We start from the raw sequence: 22,486 nt of genomic DNA on the forward strand, positions 1-22,486 counted from the left end.
GGCATTTAAGTCATTTTTTGCCCCAGGCAATAATACACAAATACCCACAAACTAAGTGTGTTAAGGGGTATTTCTATAACCCCCTACCAAAATGGTGAAAATAGTGATAGGGAATTCACCAAGATTATATTAATTAGGTAGGTTAGTGCATGCCATGTTGGGCCGTGGGCTGAGCCAGCATAGACCAATTTTCTATGCCAACCCATGGGCCTTAAAACCCCTAGCTCAACATGGTCCACCTTTTACAATAACTAGGCCATGTTAGACATGGTTTGAGTCATGTTAGGTCATGCCAGCTTGTGGGCGTTCCAACACATATCACAACTTTATTAGTAATATATAACAAATATCTATCTATCCTTGCTCTAAACCCCCTTCCTAATTTCTTGTTTTTTTGATTTTTTTTTAAATCCAGATAATTATCCATTAAACCAATAAGGAAATAACATAGGTTTAACTATTTCTTACAACTAATAAGGAAATAACATTATACGTTCGGATATCTAGTCCAGATAGTAAAATAGATAGGACTGGACTTATGCAATGACTTATGCCTAAAAAGGCAAATCAAAAGAGAGAAGACTAATTCCAAAAAGAGTTAGGAGATTTCTGCTACCATTCTAGGGTAGGTCTTGAACCCACCAATGCTAAACCAACACATAAAAGGAGAAAATCCAAACTTTACAAAAGAAAACCTGAGAGAAAAGAAAGAAAATTGAAATCCTCTAACAATAAAAATGATTATAAGACCGCCACTTGCTTTAAGTGTGGAAAAAGGGGTCACTTTGCTAACAAATGCTTTAAAAACCTAAAAAAGGTTAATGAATTAGGTGAATCTGTAAAAGAGGTCGCCTCTAAAGAAGAAAGAGAAAGAGAAACCTCTACCTCTACCTTGTTAGAAGAGCGCTGTGACAACCAAGGTCTCTGTACATGTAAATATGAAACTAGTACAGAAGATGATTCAAATAGTATTAATATGGCCTCTCTAGATGAAGAACATTTATTATAAATACTAGACGATATTCCTGATGAGGAAACCAAGAAGAAGCATCTACTTATGGCAATACAAAGTAGTAGAGAAAAGAATAAAAGACAAAAATCTAAAAAAGATTTGTTTAAAAAAGAAAATATAATATCATACAATGAAATTATCAAAAAGGCTGAAGAAACCTCCTCTCGCCCCCCCTATCTTGATAGACCTAAAGCAAGAGGTTAGCAATCTCAAAACCGAAATTAAATCCCTGAGAGGAAGAATTAAGATATTAGAATCTTATAAAGATTTCATACACCAAGAATGATATAGTAGATCTTTAGAAATAGGAGGTGTAGAACCAGATAAATTTGTAGGAGAGGATGAAGAATTTGTATATTCAATTGAAGAGGTAAAATACCAAAAATGATACTCAAAAATAACCGTTAAGATTAAAGATTTTAGTTTCTCAGTTATAGCCTTAATTGATTCAGGTGCAGATATAAACTGTATTAGGGAAGGAATTGTGCCTTCCAAATACTTTGAAAAAACTTTCCAACAAGTAAATGCCGCTGATGGAAGGAAGTTGGGAATTAAATACAAAATCCCTGTTGGCCATATCTGTAACCAAGGAACTTGATTAAAAACCACGTTTCTTATGGTCAAAAACCTTAGGTAGGATGCCATATTAGGAACACCTTCCTATTATCAATTCTTCCTTGCCAAATAGATTCTGTAGAAATTACTACCATTATAGGTGAAATAGCCATCACCTATAAATTTTTTCAAAAGCCAAAAACAACAACTATAAATACTTTAAGGGAAGATTTGAAAAATAAAGTCAAATTTATTTCTAAATTGTAGATAAAAATTGGAAAAAGAAATATGCGCTGAAATTCCTAGTGCATTCTAGCATAGGAAAAGGCATGTGGTAAGCCTTCCTTATGAGGAAGAGTTTAGTGAAACAAAAATTCCCACTAAAACTAGACCGATTTAGATGAATAGTAGATTATTAGAGATTTGCAAAAAACAAAATCCAGAATTATTAGTGAAAGGTCTAATTAGACCAAGTAAGTCTCCTTGGAGCTGCCCAACGTTCTATGTGGAAAACACAACAGAGATAGAAAGAGGGGTACCAAGGCTAGTGATTAATTATAAACCACTCAACAAAGCCCTGAGATGGATTAGATATCTCATCCCTAATAAGCAAGACCTAATAAACAGGTTATACGATGCAAAGATATTTTCTAAATTCGACCTAAAATTAGGTTATTGGCAAATCCAAATAAATGAAAAAGATAGATATAAAAGAGCTTTTATAGTTCTTTTTGGGAACTATGAATGGAATGTTATGCCCTTCGGATTAAAAAATGCTCCCTTTAGATTGCAAAGAATTATGAATGAGATTTTTATTCCATATACTCAATTCATTATAGTCTATATAACAACGTATTGGTATACTATCCATCTTTGAAATCCCATTGGAAATACTTGAATATATTTAGAGAAAATGGCTTAGCTAGGGATGGCAATTTTTCCCATCCCCGACAGGACTCGACTTCCTCGACTCGATGGGGCTAGGGATGGGGATTGAGGTCCCCGCCCCACCCCAACCCTCATTATATATATATATATATATTAAATGTTATTTATATTAAATATACTATTATATTATATTATATATCAAAACATATTTAAAATATTATTTATAATTAATTTTTTTATTTATTTTAAGTAAATTTAGTTTAAAAAATATTGTTATTTGAAAACATTTTGGGGATTTGGGTCCCCACGGGGAATCCATCCCCACCGGGGATCGGGGACGAGGAATATGATCATCGCCCTAAACCTGCCCCGCTGCCATTCCTAGGCTTAGCTACATCAGCTAAGAAGATGAAATTGTTTTAAACAGAAGTAAGATTTTTGGGATATCAAATATCCAAAGGGAAAATAAACCCTACTCAAAGAGTGGTAGAATTTGCAGAAAAATTTCCTGATGAAATTAAGGATAAAACCCAACTCCAAAGATTTCTAGGTAGTCTTAACTATGTAGCAGACTACTACAAAGACCTGGCTAGGGACCGACAACTGCTTCAAAAGAGACTAAAGAAAAGTCCTCCGGAGTGGAGTGATAAGTTCACTCAAATAGTAAGAAGAATAAAGCAAAGGGTAAAAACCCTTCCATGTCTCAATATTCGTCATTCAGAGATCCCCAAGATCGTAGAAACTGATGCTAGTGAAAATGGATATGGAGGAACCCTAAAGCAACGTAGGAATGGAAGAGATGAAATCATCCAATTTACCTCTAGTACGTAGAATGAAACCTAGAAAAAAATATTCTACTGTCAAAAAGGAAATGTTAAGCATTGTTTTATGCATCTCAAAATTTTAAGGAGATTTGATAAATCAACATTTTACTTTGTAAATTGATTGTAAATTTGCAAAAGAGATTTTGGAAAAAGATGTAAAAAATTTGGTTTCAAAACAAATAAGCTATTCTATCTATATTTGATTTCAAAATTAAATATATTAAAGGATCTGATAATGCTCTACCACATTTTTTGACCAGAGAATTCCTTCAAGGTCATCTAATTAAAGATGGCCAACAGGAGACAAGATCTTCCTCCAAGTCCTAATCACAGGCATCAAAGAAGGACTAATTAGTTCAACCTTTGAACTTATTAGTTCAGGTCAATCTCTACTAGGACTAATCAGTCCCCCAAGGCTTCTCCCTTAATTAGGGAACCCTCTCCAGCAATTGATGAAGCTAATTTCAACTAGTACATAACCAACTCTTCAAACTTCATGGTAACAATATCTCGTGAAGAAACAGTTGCGGTATCCTCTCATGTAAATCCAAAGGGTGCTCTTCAACATCTCGCCTTAGAATTTCTTGATGGTAATCATTTCATAGTATGTGGTCTAAATAAAGACCAAAAATACTATGAAGAATTTCTCCTTCATACAGGTTTTGCTAGAATTCAACACTACTACAGGGACCCTAGTAAATCAGAAATAACTTATTCAAGCTAGTAATAGTTAAATTCATGACGAAGGCATCATGGGGTGACTTCAAAAAACTGAGATTCATCACCAAGCCAATAGATAGGAGACCCATAATGTTCAATTACTAGGATTATCAGGATGCTTGGTATAAGGTATTTTTGGTTCAGAGTCCTATCTTCAAGCATTCGTGGTTCATCCGGTTCTCTAAAGAGTTTCAAGGCCCAGATACAGATTGGGTCTATGTTTGGTGGACTACATGGGGAGTTTCAGATGATATCTTCCCCCAAAAATGAATTATTAGATAAATATTTAAATTTTGGGTAGGGAAGAAGCTATTTAGAGTTCGAACATGTAAAACAATTTGAATTCTTCAAAACATATCGCCTCCCTTGGATCCTGAAATGGAGTTACCATTTGGATGTTTTGTTGATGCCTCCATCCATTGGTAGAATCATTGAAATTAAGTGGTGGGATAAGTTCAACCTCACATCAGCTCTTAAGCCAATAGAGGAAGACGAGGTTTTTCAGACCCTGTTCGAGTCCTATTTGTTTTACTATCTGGACTAGATACCCGAACATATAATGGGTATATTGGATTCTCCCTCCTCCTAGACTTCTGAGGTGGTTCTTGACCTTTTCAACGAATAATGGGGGAAGGCTTGAAATAAATTGTTCTTTCCAATAGGGCTCTCTTGAATTAGTTAGCCTATGTACTTTGGATAGAAATATATCCTTATACCATCTAAAATCAGATACTGTTTTATACTTAAGATTTATAAGTTGTTCACCTATTCTTTCTGACATATCATCAACATTTCCTATAAAATGATTTAGTATATTTAATACTAAAGTGGTGACTGTATCTTGAATTGGTTGGCCTTGATTTAAGATCATTTCTCCATCTTCATCTCTTTTTGCCGAATTTATGATATAATCTCTTTCTGCTTGGGAAATGTAATTGTTCCACCATCCTCTAAGTTAGCCTGTAAAGCATTTGGTCATTACTGTGGCGATTATCTTTTTTTGATTCCCAGCCAGTTTACTGGCGCTAGCATATAACGTCATATGATGTATCATTTCATGATTTTGGTACTCAGTTTTCCCATCTAAATTCCATTCATAAAATGTATTTTCATCATAACTTACCCGAGGTCTTGCAGGTTCCTCAAAAAGTAAGTTTACTGGGGTATGCTTGGGGTAATAAGGTTTTAGAGGTGCTCATAAAAAACTAAAAAACCAAACCAAACTGAGAAAACTGAATCGACAAGTGTGTATATATATTATCCATATATTAAATATAAATATATGCATTATGCATATATATTTATAATCATCTATTTACAATATATAATATATTATATTTTATTTATATAAAACCAAAAATCAAAGAATCAAAGGTAAAAAACCAAAACTGGTAAACTGGTTAACTGATTGTACCAGTTTAGTTTTCATAATCGAATTGTGAGCGCCCTTAGAGGCTAGTAGTCCCAAGATGGAGGAAAGCTCTTGGAGAATGGCTGGTGATAATGTAGCACCACAACAATCGACGGAGTAACACTATCCTCTTGGTTTTACAACTCATTGAGGGTAATGACCTTAGTCTCTACACATGTGGAAGGTGCCAAGGGTTTGGTCACTATGGCTTGTAACCAGTCCAACAAAAGGGGAAGATGGGAACAAAGAAAACTTCAATCAGATATATTCTTCTTCAAGATCAACCGTTTATTACAAACCCGACCTGCCCTTAGATATAGGTATAGCCAAGAGAGAAAAGGAATTACAATTTTGGTGCATAAACGAGAAGCATTGAAATAAATAAACAAAGGAGTGGTTGAAACAATTAAACACCCAAATGCTCAAAATGGAAATTGGTGGTTGATAGAGTCAGACATGCGATTTAGTGGCCAGGATTCGGTGGCTGCTTAGTGTGATATCCACTGGTGGGTCGGTTCCGCAGTGTCGAGGGGCTAGGAGTCAAACTTCAGTACTTCGACAAATACTAGAACCACACTCGTGGGGAAGGGATTGATCTGTGAGCAAGGTGACCTCGTGAGGTTTAGAGTGATCTCATGGTGGCTATTCTAGTGGGGCAACCTCGCAAGGCTGTGTATTGCAAATAGGGCTGGGTTAGGTCGGAATCAGGCTAATCCTGGCCCAACCCTAAGTTTTAAACCCCCAACCCTAACCCTAACCTGACCTATCCAACCCTAACCCTAACTAAATTTCTTCAACCCTAACCCAACCCAAAGTCAACTTCGGGTTGGGCCCAACCCAACCTTCTTCCCATCCCTTAAAATCTTATAAAACTTCTTAATCTTAGATCTTAACTCAACTTTCATTAATATATTAATCCTATTTTTTATTAGTATTTGTTTATTGATGTTTTTATTGGTTCTTTAAGTATAAAATTCAGAAAAAAAATGAAATGACTATAATTTGTTATGATGACCTATAATAGATCTTTTATGGGCAGCAAGCTATGGGTGGCAAACAATGAAGAGGAGATAAAGAATGAAATATTCAAAAAACATAAAATATGTTATCAGGGTTTTAGTAATTTCAATCAAGTAAATGATAGTATGCGGTAGTGGTTATACAACTATCATGCATCTAAACAAATCAATGTATGATCATATATATAATATATATTTATATATGGTATGTAATATAGAGTCAGGTTCGGGTTGGGTCGGGTTGCCCAAGGCGTCAACCCTAACCCTAACCCAAACATCAACCCGAGACCCAACCCAACCCGACTTTATCTGGTTGGGTTCAGGCCATCCCGACCCAAGTTGCAGCCTTAATTGCGAAGCAGGTGCAGCCCAGGGCATTGTTGCGTTTGTGACCTTTCTCCCATCTTGGCCTTAGCCTGAACCTCACAATCAGCGATCTCGTGGGCTGCATCAATTACTTATGGGATCTATGTGTTAGATTGTAAAAAGAGTTTTATGGCAGCATCAATTACTTGTGGGATCTATGTGTAAGATTGTAAAAAGAGTTTTATTATGGCAGCAGGTGGTATGTTGATGGATTTGGTGGGGGCTGAATTGAGAGCAATTAGGAAGGTTATTTTTGCAAGGATAACCAAGGAAATTTCGTTCCAATTAATCTTATCTAATGCAAAGAATGTTTTGGATTCTCTTAGTTTTTAGACTTAGGCGTGGCCTGGAAGTATAACTTTTGGTGGGGCAGTCCTTCAGTTTGTATTGAACAGTTTGCTAATTCCTTTTGCTATTGAAGTGTTATTTTGTCCATCAAAAAAGTAAATAATAATAAACTCTTGGATGTGCTCTGGGGCGCCCTAACTCCAGATAAAATCCTAACCAAGTAGCAAAGGTCTCATCACCCTTCAACATCCTTAGGACCTTAGTTGGATAGCATTATATAATCTGGGCTAAATTTTAGAAATGAAAATGGAAATCAGAAATCTGGATTCCAGAATCTCAACTCTGAATCCCTTAAAGTTTGGAATGCAAAAATTCTAACAAGCGTTATGTTTTAAGTTTTTAACCAACAAGAAGGCAATCATCATTTATTACACTCTCTAGTTCGCCCATTGCTATATTGAAGATTATATATATACCCTTGTTGGCCATTAAATTTTATGGAAAGGTATCGATTATCAATCTGTACTTGAAAAGGTTTGGAAATTCTGCAAAGGTGAAGTAAAAATGCTAATGAAATGACAAATTGGTATACAGCTTATTGCCGATTCCTTTGTCCAGTGGGAAATGAATTTGTTAATATAAATGCAACAGTTCTATTATTGATGAGACTGTACTTCACAAAGAAGAAATTGTGCAATTTTGCTCCCAGCTTTCCATTTCACTGGGGCTTTTCACTTGTAACTATATATAATGTACAGAGATACCGGCCATATAGTGATGGAAAGCTCTTGGACAAATTAATAACTTAGCTTCGTTTCCTACTGATATAGGACTTTATGCATCCCTGAAGAGATTGGTTTGGCGGCCAATCCGTAATGGCAGCCCAAAATTTTGATATATTCTAATTTCGCCTCCTACGCCTGCTGTCACCAGCACTAGACCCCATGCTGTTGCTTGAATGGTAGTATTCCCATTGTTGCTACCTCCATCAAACCATGGCCAAGAAAAAGAGGGAGAAGTTCCTTGAGCAGAAATAGATGAAGGGTCAGCATTCTTAACAGAATTAGCAGATGAAGAGAATGAGTCAGAGGCACTAATCCCTGAGTCTGAACGAGCAACTTCCTCTTCTGGGCAGGTTGTCCTCTCCGAGAAGCTACCCTTCTTGGAAATGGGTGGAACATTTCTCTTACTCATCGACTCTGAACGAAGTGATGCTGATTTTCCAACTTCCTCTTCTGGGCAGGTTGCCCTCTCCGAGAAGCTACTCTTCTTTGCAAGTGATGGGGCATTTCTCTTGCTACCGCCGCTCACAGAGCTATCTTCAATGTTTGAAGGACCTGGAGAAGAGGGAAGTGGTGGCAGATTGGAGCGTTTTGATTGTTTTTTTGGGGGGTTTAAATTTACAGTTGGTGGTTCAAACTTGATACTTCCAGGCCATGGTATTGCAACTGATACATCTCTACACGGGAAATGTTCATGAGATCGATTAGTAATCAAACCTCTGCTTTTTCCACCACCTACATTACGGGTTTCACCATGCCTCCATACATAAACATGAGAATCTTCACTTGCACATACTACATAGTTCCCATCTGCAGTGAAAGATGCTGCTATTTGGCTGCTTATATTTCGAAAACCTGCTAACCATCAGTTTACTGAATGAGAAAACATGATGTATGTGTGCATACATAATGTATGTATGGATGTGTATTATCACCATAGGATGTATATATATACATCTATATAGGTACACATTCAGAAGATTTAATCAATGTAACAACTATATAATTTTTATAACAATCAAAAGTTTCAGGTAAATTCATTGATCAATTTAGACCCAGAATAGATCCAATCCTATTATATATCTTTAGGATCTGAAATTCTTATAATTGTAGACTTGCTAGTGCAGATACAATTCAGTTAGATTATTTATAAGATTTGGAAATGATCAATACCAATCTATGTCAGATCCAAACCTGATGGCTGGGATCAAATGCTTCCATATATCCTTTGTGAAAACGTCACATACATGATAAACTTCAGTCTCTGTAGCATCTCAACTGAAGGGCCTAACGTGTTTTCTCCCACTATTAATATGTTTTTGACAATAAGTTTTAGCTCTATCAAATTGAGACCTACAGTCATTTTGATTTGGATCATAACCAATAGAATGATTGATCAGTAATAGAATGCATGCTTTTGTAGAAAAAAAATTTACCCACTGCCACTTATATTACAATATTTGTTGCTCATATTTTTCATTCAATGGTAGTAACTGTTTTGAATACTGTTGCTTTCACTTCCTTTTCTTGGTTATAAAATAAGCAAAAATATAGCTGAAATATTCACAACTGAAAACTTTTCTCATGGTTTTCAAAACCAGACCGGATCGGACGGTCAGACCGGAAAAACCGGGAATCGGTCACCTGGCCGGTTCCGTTTTTTCCCAAACCTGCTTTTTTCCCTAAAACCGTTGATTTTTGTCAGCAAACCACTGAACCAGCTGGTTAACCATCCGAACCGTTCGAACGGTTTTGACCGTTTTTCAAATTTTTTAATTTTTTTTGTTATAACAGGCCGGCCATTTGGGTCGAACAGTCGGACCATTCGGACCAGTAACCAGACCCCTGACCGGTTCAGTTTTAAAAACCATGACTTTTCTATCCATTTTACATTAAAACAAATGGATCCTAAATCATTTTTTCCTCTAGCAAGAATGGTTGAGACCTAGAATTGGATGGGAGATCTTATCATGAAAGATAAACCACACTAGAAAGATGCAGTGGTGATCCATGGATTGTTATCTTGAAGTGTTTACTGTATTTATTTCTTTTCTGCACAAAAATATGCAATAAAATTGTTTGGGGGTGGTCATCTGCTTCATTTAAGCTTTAACATAAGAAAATGTCGTAGGTGAGATCCACCAGATGGAAGGTCATGTATATTGCATTTGTACATATATATTTTTTTTTTTATATTCAGTGATATGCACCACTAATAATCTCCCCTTACCCCTTTTCTCCCCAGGTGGTTGTGAGATTTGATTCCGCATCAGTGTTGGAACAAACCAGCTAATACACCAACGAGCCACCTCTCGGTTGGTTGCATTTGTATTGCATTTGATAAATATACCATTTTTCTAGCAGTATGAACCATCTACTAACAAGTATAATAGTTTTGTAGTTTATAATACATATTTTTGAGAGTACCTCTGTATTTATGAGTAATAACTAAACCATCACAAATCCAGATCTTTGAATCAGCAGCAGTAATCAACACCTCAGAAGGATTCCCTGGACAAAACTGTTCCAAGGACAAATTAGTCAGCCTGCATATATTATTCCATTATATAGAAAAAAAACACCAAATGAAAAACTTGGCAAACGAATAACAAATTACAATGATTAATTGTAAAATTGGTAGAATTAAATGTATCTAAGGCTCAGTTTGGAAGGAGTATAAATGCAAATATGTAGAGTGCAAAACCTTGTATTTTGTATGTATTTGTATATTTGTACTCTTTCCAAACTGAGACTAAATAATTTAATTGAGACCTTCGGTCTTGGAAATGAATTGTTGATTACCTGGAAGCCAGTAATTTTTTTCCCCTGAGACTTCTTTTTGTTCTGGAGGTCTATCTCACCTTTTGGAAGCAGTTTACATTCTGAATCACCAACAAAGGGGCATAAGCATAGGTCTTTCAAATGAACTAGAAGGAAAGGAGTATCCATAATGAGAAAGTAAGTCCAGCCATCATTTAGACTCTATGTTAACAAACTTTCTTGTACATTTGTTATGTTTTCCTAGGATTTGAACCAAAGTTGATGGGTTACATTGAAAGATATCCTTGGAAAACAACAAACGCAATTGATGGGCTTGACATATCAAAGATACAATTGATTTCCCATGATAAATTATATACGTTTCCCAACTATTCAAAAGAATGTGACAGGTTAAGGTTATGGAACTGAACATGTCACCAGTGCTACAAAGACATGTCAACCCAGTTGGTCAGATTTGTTGATATACTTATTATAATATGTACAAAGACATTGCTGTCCCTAGATAAGTGTTGGGACAGTAACTTAAACCGGAACAGATCTATAAACTAGTAACTAATATAAAACAAAGTGAATACAGCATATTGCCCTTGATAAATTGACCACTCCTAACATTCCCACTCAAGATAGAGAGTATATATCATATAATCCCAGCTTATTACATATGTAATATACTCTTCCCCGACTCAAACTTTTTGTAAACAAATCCACCCATTAGTTTTACTGAACTCACATGAGAGGTGTTGATCACTCCATTGACAACCTTCTCTCTTACAAAATGACAATCAACCTCTATATATTTGGTTCTCTCATAGAAGAAAAGATCAAAAGAGATATGGATTTCTGATTGATTGTAATAGTATAGTTTCATAGGACTGGCCACTACGAATCCAACTTCCCTAAATAGATGCTTTAGTCACACCAGTTCACACATGGTATGTGCCATGGCTCTATATTTATCTATGGCAATACTCCTTGCTTGGATCATCAAGAAATTCACTTACATCAACATAAAGCAGCTTCGCATTCGAGTCCATAGGTGATTTAAACAATTTATCTCCTAGCAGACATGTCTCCTTTAATAAATCAAGTACATGCTTCCTTTGCCATAAGTTGATGTCATGTCTTCACCTTGCAACTTATTTACTAAGATCCTTTGTTTGAAAATTTTCTTCTAAGAACCCTTTTAACTCTTCAATTCCCTAAACATCACTTCTAGTGGTTACAATATTGCCAACATATACCACCAAAAGGATTTTAACTACTATAGGATCATAGTAAAACATAGAACTATTGCGATGCATGTGTAAGTGTATGTGTCTCACATTGGAAAGGGATAAAAGGCAAGGAACTTATATACAAGGATTGGCCCACAACCTAATAGCTTAAGCTTTTGGGTTAAAGGTGGTGTTCAACACTTGATAACTCCCACGGGTCCTCCAAGAAGAGGTATTAGAGCTAATGGTTTGATTGGGTGCAAGTTTGATGGATGCATGCAGTGACTCCCATGGCTTTGCACGTTTCCCATGGTCAAGTAGTTTGCAAGAGTAATTGGTGACTACCATGACTCCACCTATGTGAGCAATTGATGATTCCCATGGCCTAACACACCCAAGGTTGAATGTTGATGACTCTTTATTGGTAGTTGGCATTTGAGTGTGGGTTCCCTACGGTCATGAGGAAAGGGCTCTTGGTTGGTGCATGTTAAACTTAGTGATGTGATAACAACTTTTGTTTGAGGGGGTGGGGGGGGGGTGCTCAATTGATGTGGATGATAAGAGAATGACACATGGGGGAGGGGGAGGGGGTGATTGTTGGGATGTACGTATGAGTGGGTATGTCTTATATTGGAAAGGGATAAGAGAAGTAAGGGACTTATATACAAGGATTGGCCCACAACCTAATAGCATAAGCTTTTGAGTGTCCAACTCTTGTAAGTGTTGCCTATGTGTACAAAAGAACTCCTTGATTTTGGCGGTGTGTATGGAGGGTTAAGTGGCTGATCGCTTTCTATTATTTTTGTTCAATTAGGAGAAGGTCTAGGAGTTTATAGATTGCTATCTTACTCATAGGGGTGCTCACAGTTCGGTTAACCGAACCGTGGGCCTTTTTCTGTAACCGAACCAGTACTACCGATTTTTGGAAAACTGGCAATTGAAATCGAACCAAAACCAATTGGTTAACTGTTAGTTTGGTTCGTTGGGTTTTCAGTTTTTTTTTTTAATTTTTACAATATATATTATATAAATATATAATGAAAAATTATAAATATATATAAAATATTATATTTTAAATAATAAATAATATATCATATACTATAAATATATATTTATATAATGCATATTTATTAATTTATAATATATAAAAATTATTAAATATATATTATATATAATATACATAAATATATATAAAATATATAGAAATATATGTATACCGGTCGGTTTAGTTAACCACTGGTTTTCCATATTGGTTAACCAAAATCGAACCGGCACCTTCAGTTTTTTTAAAACATCGTACCAACCGGTTCAGTTAACTGATTTTTCGGTTCAGTTTCAATTGATTTTTTTGGTCAGTTCGGTTTTTTGATTTTTTTTCCACCCCTACTTACTCCTAAGAAGTCCTAGCAAGTTTTTCCTACATCTAAACTAACCCAAGAAAAGAAGACCAATTCCGTTTTGAACATATAAGAGGTGTTTGAGGTTTGATCTTGGGGATCTATTGAAGTATTTTTGACCCCTTTTGATATTGACCATGGAAGGAGTTTGAGTTGGGATCACTAGTAAGAGCAACTACAACTTCTCTAGTTTCTGCAAAAGAAATCCTAGAGAGTTTTGCCTTACATCTAAACTAATCCAAGAAAAGAAGACCCATTTTTCTTTTGTTTACAACATATAGGAGATGTTTGAGGTTGGTGCTTGGGGGTCTATTGAAGTACTTTTAACCCCTTTTAAGATTGATCATGGAAGGAGTTAGTGTTGGGATTATTAGTTGGAGAAGCTATAGCTTCTCCAGTTTCTCTAAGGATCTAGGGTTTGTATAATCCTAGTTGTTAAAGGAAAACTATTTGCATATAAGTTATTTTGAGGTTATTATACCTCTTTCATAGTGATATTTTTAGTGGGTTTTTGAATTAATGAAGCAGTCTAGACTTGATTCAAAGTAGTATATGGAATCCAAAGTTGGTCCAAGTGGGTCTATAGACCAATTTTTTTAGTACTGTGACTACAATAAATTAGATGAGACCAATTACATATAGTCTAAGTCTATTCATATCTATGTTTGTAGTAAGGGAAACTTAAGCTATCATACAGACAACATAAGAGGCTAGAGAAGACAAGCCCTACTTATAAGAAGTGAATGCAAGAAAATTATATGGTGATTTGGTGACTTGTGAGTTTGATGCAATGGCATATTAGTATGCATTATGTATAGATGGGTTCAACCATGGAAGTATGGGATAACGTGGCTGAAACATATTCTTAGAAGATGAGTGTGACTAGAGCTTACAGATTGACGAATTATGTGAATAATCTAAGATAGGGGAGAAGTCACTAGCACTATATTATTCTATGCTGAACTCTTTGTGATAGGAGAGAGATTTTCTTATTTGTGTGGTAAAGTAGTAAGGATGTAGAAACATACAAGAAATTGGTGGAAAAGAACAACATATTTAAGTTTTTGACTAGACTCAACCTTGAGGAAAAGGATGAGATTACACTATCTTGGGTTTAGTTGGTGGAGGTATTTTTGAAAGGTAAATGTAAATTGAAATATTTTAAGGATGATAAACCTTCGGCTAGACTAGTTGGGTATAATGAGTGAGAGTAGGAGAATACCTAAATCATGACATGGTTGTGGAATAATATGGATCCTAAGATAAGCATTAATCTTATGTTCTTACACTCTACAAAAGAGATTTGGGAATATGTCAAGAAGCTACATTTGGGTCAATATAAAACACAAGAATTTATTAGCTTTCTGAAGACTATTTTAACATACAACAAGGGAATCAAAATCGGGAAGAAAACTATGCTAGCATGAGAAACCTTTGGAATAAGATTAATGTGTATCAACCCTTGATCTCTAACATCAAGATTCAAAAAAAAAAAATAGTGGGAGCTTATTGACATGATTTCTATTAGTTTCGAGACAAGAGTATAAACCCATTTGTACACAAAACTTGGGAAGTTCTATCCTCCCCTCTCTCGAAGAGGTATTTACTATATTGTTCTAAGACATGGACTGGACTGGATCAATGATCCAAGTGTTGAAGGATGAATATGTGGACACATGTGAGGTAGAATGAGTGATAGAGGTCTTCTCAAGTTGACAGAGAGCCCCACCATATTCTTCCAACTGATCATATAAGGTATTCAATATTCCCTCCTTAAAGTTAGAACCTATGGAGATACTCTCCTGAGATGAACCACTAGAAACTGCATTAGCTAAACCAAAATTCTTCCCAAAATGTTGTGGTTGCTTCTTTTGGAAGCACTAAAAGTTCTTCAACTTGCCAATAAGGTCCCAACATGTCCCTTTGGTATGTCTAGGTCTACCATAGTGAGTACATCTTAACTTATCTTTATCAACTTCCTTGTAATTATAAATAGAATAATCAAGAGATAAGAGATGAAGGAAGAAGAAGAAAAGAATGAAATAGAAGGCATCACGTTGGGTTAGTGGAGACACCCACTTCACCCTAATATATTAACAATAATAATAATTATAGAGTGGTCCCTTGAAAGAAGAGAATATATAGAAAACCTCCTAGCTCCATAAACATATAAAAATCACCCCTAATAACATTTCCCCTTTAAGTGGGGCTATAGATATCATGTAAACCCAACTTGATACATAACTCTTCATAGTGCATGGAATTCAATCCTTTTGTAAATACATCAGCCACTTGATCTCTTGATTCGACAAAAGGTATACAAATTTTACCCCTTCACACTTTCACAAATGGAATGCTTGTCAATTTCAATGTGCTTGATCCGCTCATTGAAAACTGGGTTATGACTTATGAGCAATACCTATCAGACTTATTATCACAATATAGTGGTATAGCATCTAAATTCCACATACCCAACTCAATAAGAAGTTTTTTAACCTGAAGAATTCAGCAACACCCTAAGACATAGCTCTATACTCATCTTCTACACTTGATTTTACCACTACGAATTGTTTCTACTTCTCTAAGTGACACGATTTCCTCTTATAAAAGTACGATAACTAGTAGTAGATCTCTTATCATCAATAAAGCCAGCATAGCCTGCATTAGTGTAGCCTTCGACCTTAATATAACCATGGCAGTAAAAAGGAGACCCCTACCTTGGTGCCTTTTTAGATAGGCAAGAGCTCTCTCAGCTGCCTTGAAATGAGTAGGTTTAGGTGACTATAGATACTAACTTAGAACACTTGCAGCAAAGGTAATATCCGGTCTTCTCATGTTAAGATATAATAGCCATCCAATGTGTCTTTGATATTGATGAACATCTAAAACTATTTCCTCACAAATTCCAAGTTTATGACTTGGATCCATGGGAGAGTCAACTAGTCTATCCTTCAATAGATCAAAGATATACTTCCGTTGGGAGATGAAGATACCCTTACTAGATCGAGCAACTTCAATGCCAAGGAAATATTTCAAAGGATTGAAATCTTTAACTTCAAACTATGAATTTAGGAATTTCTTCAGTTCTTCAATTTCTTCCTCTTAGTTTCCTGTGATTACAATATCATCCACATACATAATCAAAATAACAACCTATTGACCTTTTCTTTTCACAAAAAAAAAAATGTATGCTTAGCATGGCACTACACAAAGCTAACCCAAATGACAACACTATTAAACCTCTCAAACTAAGTCCAAAGAGATTGTTTCAAGCCATATAAGGATTTCTTTAATCGACAGACTTTGTCCTCATTGCCTTGTAATTGAAATTCAGGAGGTTAAACCATATATACTTTCTCCTCGAGGCCACCATTCAAAATTTCATTTTTTCACATCTAGTTGATGAAGAGGCCAAGAGAAATTTACAACAAGAGATAAGAGTATCCAAATGAAGTTCATCTTCACAACAGAGGCAAAAGTTTCATTATAAACCACACCATGTATTTAAGAGAATCCCTTAGCAACTAGTCTCACCTTATACCTCTCAATAGATCCATCAACATGATCCTTTTTATAAACAATCATTTACAACCAGCAAGCTTCTTTCCTTTTGGAAGATCAACAAGTCCAAACCTAGAAAAAAAAATGGAAGTCTCTTTTTCTAGTTTTCTAGAGACACACAGCCTCACAACTACAGTAGTCCAAGATAACAACAAGAAGAAACAAAACAAGAATTGAATTGTTGTCCTTGGAATCTTGACAATTAACCATCTAAAACCTAGAGGTTACTATTTATGACATGTTGAGGAATTTGGAAAGGTGGCAGAAGAATTTATGATATAGGAAAAAAATATCATATCAGAAGATTTTTGGCAAACATATGCTCAAAGATAAAGGAGTGATTATGGTCTCATCCTGTTGTTTAGAGATGGGTATAGATCGTCAATGGGAGCCCATTTCTAGATTACATTACTTTGTTTCGGAAGAAGTTCAGTTGTCTTTGAATTTTCTGCTTTTTCAATTGTATTCAATTTCTGTTTTATGTTTCATTATAGGTGATCTCTTTACCTACTCTTGCAATCTCTTTCATTTTTAATAGAAATTTTACTTTGTTATAAAAATTAGGCTACCTAATGGTTTTCACACCACCATAGCTACCCAAAGTACTGTACCCTTACAAATGAGGTTCTTCTCCATTTAGTCTATTATGTTCCTAAATATCCTACTAACCTTTTATTTATTAGTTGCATTACCAAATCCTTGAATTGTAGTGTAACTTTTTTTTTTTATTTCTATGTCTTCCAGGATTTAACTTCTGGGAGAACAATCGGTAAGGGATGTATGGTTTGATGGTATCTACATTTTGGATAATGTTGCTACTCTAGAATCATATAATACAACAAGTTTTGTAAGTTTGTTTGAGTCCTTGTTAAAAAGCCTAGGTTTTTCTTTGGCGTTATTGGTTGGGTCATTTGTTTGTTTTATCTTTGTGAGTCTTGGTTCCAAAGTTATTTAAGTAAATGTCTAAGTATTCACTTTAGTATCCATATTGCCCTTTAAGCAAACATTATAGAACAAGTTTTCCTTCAAGAAATAAAATTGTTAAATTTTCTTTTCATATTATTCACTATGATGTATGGGTCCTACTACTATTATTGCTGAAGGAGGTATTGCTAAGAGAAAGAACAAGCATATCCTCGAAGTGGCTTATAGTTTGATGTTGTATATGCATATTCCTAAGAGATTTGGGGCTAATGCTATGTTAACAATTGCATTTCTTATCAACTGTATGCCTACACATGTTCTCAAGTTCAAGGCCCCACATCAACTCATGTTTCCTTAGTTCCCATTGCTTTATCTAGGATTTGTCACTATCTCGTGGTAAGGTTGACATGCATTGTATTGTAATTTTTGGGATATCTCAACTCAAAAGGGATATAAGTTTTATGATGCCTCTTCTCACCGCAGTTTCATCTCCATGTATTGTGACATTTGTTGATTGTCAACCATTCCTTCCTATTTCTCCTTGAGGGGAGAATATCACTTTAGAAGAGAAGTAAATTCTTGTTCCCATCTCTGACATCAGTCTTCGGTTCTTACTATTCCACATCTTTCTCATTCTGTCCATGCTCCTATCTAATGTATTTATTCTTGCTCTAAATCTCATTCTCATCATCCACATCATCTGTTAGATCAGGTTACATCACTAGGTGAAGATGAACTTGAGACTGCACTCCTGAACTTGCAAATTCTCAGGAGGCAAACCTAAAGGGTAGTGCATTTCCTAATAGAAGGCATCATGTTAAACGTGGCACATTGGGTGAAAATAATGAATTTATTCTAAGACTTTATTCATGATCATATAATCGGGTCATGGTGTACAATTGCAACTTTGACATCCTCAAAGAAGAAGGTTCTAAGAGATTGGGATCCACCTGAAAATGGACCCCTCACATTGGATTTTGATGGAAACAACATTGGAGGGGTAATTAGAGATGGGAAAGGAGTAATTGTGGACATGTTCTTTGGACAACTTGGGGTAGGGGATTCAACAATAGCCAACATAAAGGTAGTAGTATTTGGGGTTCAAAAAGTTGTAGAGATTAGGGTAAGTAAGATGGTAGTTTAAGGGGATTCTAAGATTATTATCAACTGGATTAAACGAAATGAGAAGATTCCTTGGTGCTTCAAGAGTGGATTTAAGAAGTTTAGGAACTTGTCAAGGGATTTGCAACTTGTATTTCAATGGATTGCAAGATCAACCAACCACCCAGAAGATCACTTAGCTAAGCAAGGGGTTTATAGAGAGCATTGTGTTAGAGAGTATATGCCCTTAGCTCCAATCAAAATGATGTACATAAACATTTATTTGTAAATGAATAAAGTACACTATTGTTTCTTATTAATATTGGTATGTTTTTATGCATTACCCCTTAAACTGGACACTTAGGGGACTCATGTTAGTTTAGAATGTTTTCAGACACTAGTGTGTTGCCAAGGTGTTGGAGCAGCTTGTCTCAATTGCTAAGGTTAGACCCCAAGCATAGCTAGTGGGTATTTATTAGAAGTACTAAACTTGAACCAATTTCGAGTTTCACCTTGGACCTTGGAGATAGATGGGCAAAATTGAAAATTTACACATAACCCTAAACTTGATTATGGTATTGCACTAGGTATTGGATTGATCTGTCTTTGATATGCCAACCAGTGAGATCCATTAAGGGTCAAATACCTGCATATGTTGGGGCAGTCTAAGAATTTACCTGAATAGGTGATCATAGTGATAGGATCGACCCCTTTGTTGGACAAAGTGGGGCAATGGATTTCACCTGTGTTTGAAATCTTGTTTTGTAAATTGTATTTATATGTTATATATTACTATTTTATGAAAAAGGTTTGCAAAAGGTTATAATCATGGGATCCATCTTAGTAGAGAGTGTGTCATTGCATCTTGTAGCCAGGGAAGAGGTTATTCCCTTCGGACAGTATTTTGATCATTATGGGCCTAGAAGTTGAGTGTAAGAGACCATTACAGGGTTGATTACCTAATGGGCTTTGTCTTACAAGAGTCCATTATCCTTGGGTTTTCATAAGATGGTTACTCTAAGCAACGAATTCGGCCTTCTCAGGATAATTGTGGGGTCACTACCCTGAACTCGACCATTATCCAAGAATCATTTAGGTGTAAATGTTGGGTCTAAACTAGACCAATGCTAATTGGGTAAGGGGTTCACTACCCTGATTAGTGAATTCGGCGTAGCCTCTTTTAGAGGTTGGGTCGAACCCATGCGGGATTATGTGAGATAATTGTGGGGCCCTACACCATATAGTATCAGGCCTAAAGTGGCCACACAACACCTTGGGTCATGAGCCTTTAAAGTAGATGGACCTAAGGCCCATAATTAATAAGATTAAGTACGCTGTCTTAAGTTGTCAGGTGCTTTGGGTCGAATCTGGGTTTGGTAATGGGTATGGAACACCTATTCTCTTAAGAGGATAAGGCTTATCTCTTAATAGAGTCTACATTCAAATCAGATTTGGATAATCTCCTAATTTGATTAGGAGAGTGCTCCATAAGGAGATAAAAGAAGAAGAGGGCAAACTAGACTAAAACACCTCACTCTTTCTCTTGTTCTCTCCATTTCTCTTTGTCTCCCAAGAAACCCTATCACAAACTAGGCTTTCCGGAACTGATTTTGATAATTTTTTCTTTTAGTTTTTATAAGAAAAACATTGAAAAAATCAAACTCACTTACCTCATTTGATTCTATCAAGTTGGGTCACAGTTTTGGTGAAAATAGTGTTGTTGAGCCGGCTTCACCTATACATTGCACCATCTTCAATGGAGATGAGTTTTAGAACTGATTTGGGTGTGAACTTCCTCCTTGGAATCCACACTTATGGCATCTGTATCAGGTATAATTTCCCCTTTTGATTTGGTTTCAAATCTGGTCTAGTTCAATGCAAGATCGATTCGAAAAATTCAAATTTCAAATTCAGTAGGAAATCAGTTCCCATAAGGGTTAGAATTTTTTTTTAAAATTTGCCCAACCATCTAGCATGCTTTGTCCATCCATATGATGGATTCTAAACCCTTCCAACAATGGTATCAGAGCATTTGGTCCAGTTCTTGAATTGAACTGAATCAGATGTGAAAGAAAGATTAAATTGACAAGAACTAGTCAAGCCGATTTGACCTAGTCAACATGAAAAACTAAGAATCCGGTTCTCAGATTTTGGGCCAATGATCTGAAAATTAATCTTTATATTTTTTGATATATTATAGAATTGTTCCTATCTGATTTCTTGAATTCTTGAGCTAAAAGTGTGATGGAGATCAAAATCGTTGATGGTGGCAAGATTCATGCGCATCGTTTGATAATTTGATTTGTAATTAATTCTTTTTCTTTATAGAAAAAATGTATTAGGTTTTTTCATATGTAAGCATTAGAAATTAGGGTTTTCCTATTTTTTTTACATTGAAGAAATTGCTGGAGATCATGGCTTCCTACATTTGTTCGGATTGAATTCGAACCATCACACTATCATTGATTAATTGTTGTTTATTTGCTGACAATTCCTTGCATCACTATATAAGTGATCAATTTTCGATCTAGGCCTGGGGTTTGATGGGTCATTATATGGAACAGTTCGGCCCATGCTTGTAAAACCTAATTAGAGTTAGAACAAAGCAAGCTAAGCCCATTTCGACATGGATTGCTATATGAGCCGAACTACCTTTTGCAATTAGGCTCATATGCCAAGATAAATATTGTTTGATAATTGTGTCCATTAATGGGCTGATTATGTGTTAATCTTATTTGATTTGGGTTTTACAAGTTTTAATTTGATTTTGATCAATTATGTACGTGATGTGCTATGTGAATGTGATTTGTACATGGGCCATAAGTGCTTGGCCTATGAAAAGACTTATATGTCTCTCCGCGCCCATTATGGCTAAATGGACATCATTTCTACGATGTCCATGGATCATTGCATGATCACCCTTTTATGGTCATTTTTCTTGTTTCCTCTCCAAAGAGGAAACTCACGGGAACCCTAACCCATTTAGGGCCCATTTGAATATGACTTCATGAAAGTCAGTGGAAGCCACTATGGTAAGACCTAAATTTGACTTAGGGAGTGATATGCTTGTTCCCTCATGATTAATATAAGTGCTATGAGATAGGGAATGCCATAAGATGATATCTCTAAAGACATTCCATCATTAGCATGAAAGCGAGCTGAATTGGTAGGCGAAGATGCTCCATAAAATTGGGTTATCCATTTTACTGGGATAGTCCGTGGGATTGATTCATAGGATGATAGGAGCATCATAAACTAGTGGGAGGGACTTATCCTAAAATGAAAGACTCTTTCATAGTACTTTGGGGCTCCCGATATGATGGATCAACACTTAGCAGTTAGAGAGGTTTAACATAAAATGATAATGAACCTTGTCTAATGGAGGTCAAAGAGAAAGATCATTAAATGGGTAGACCCCATGCACCTATGTAATTTCCCACATTTCTAAAGATGTAAAAAATGTTTCCCTCTCTAAGATAAAGGGAGATCTCAGAGATGAACAAATGGAAATGAAACATAGATAAAATTCATTTCTATGGCACATAACATGAAACAATAATTAGGTCGTAGACTAATGTATCCATGCTATTTGTTAGAAATGGTAGACAGACAGTTTGCCAAATTGTTAGACGATAACAAACTC

General features: G+C 35.7%; 1 protein-coding gene across 1 annotated transcript in view; it reads right to left on the bottom strand.

Moving 5' to 3' along the window:
- Positions 1-7,712: 7,712 nt before the first annotated feature.
- Positions 7,713-22,486, bottom strand: part of LOC104608316 (uncharacterized) — a 31,016-nt gene continuing 16,242 nt past the window's right edge. Inside the window, exons 5-7 of the mRNA XM_019199584.2 lie at positions 10,668-10,747; positions 10,293-10,386; positions 7,713-8,720 (exon numbers count right to left, since the gene is read on the bottom strand). Coding sequence (XP_019055129.1) covers positions 7,918-8,720; positions 10,293-10,386; positions 10,668-10,747 — 977 coding nt within the window. The 3' untranslated portion in view covers positions 7,713-7,917. The remainder of the gene's footprint in view (positions 8,721-10,292; positions 10,387-10,667; positions 10,748-22,486) is intronic.

The sequence above is a fragment of the Nelumbo nucifera genome, chromosome 1 (assembly GCF_055504915.1).
Source record: "Nelumbo nucifera cultivar China Antique chromosome 1, China Antique-T2T, whole genome shotgun sequence".
Taxonomy (NCBI): Eukaryota; Viridiplantae; Streptophyta; class Magnoliopsida; order Proteales; family Nelumbonaceae; genus Nelumbo; species Nelumbo nucifera.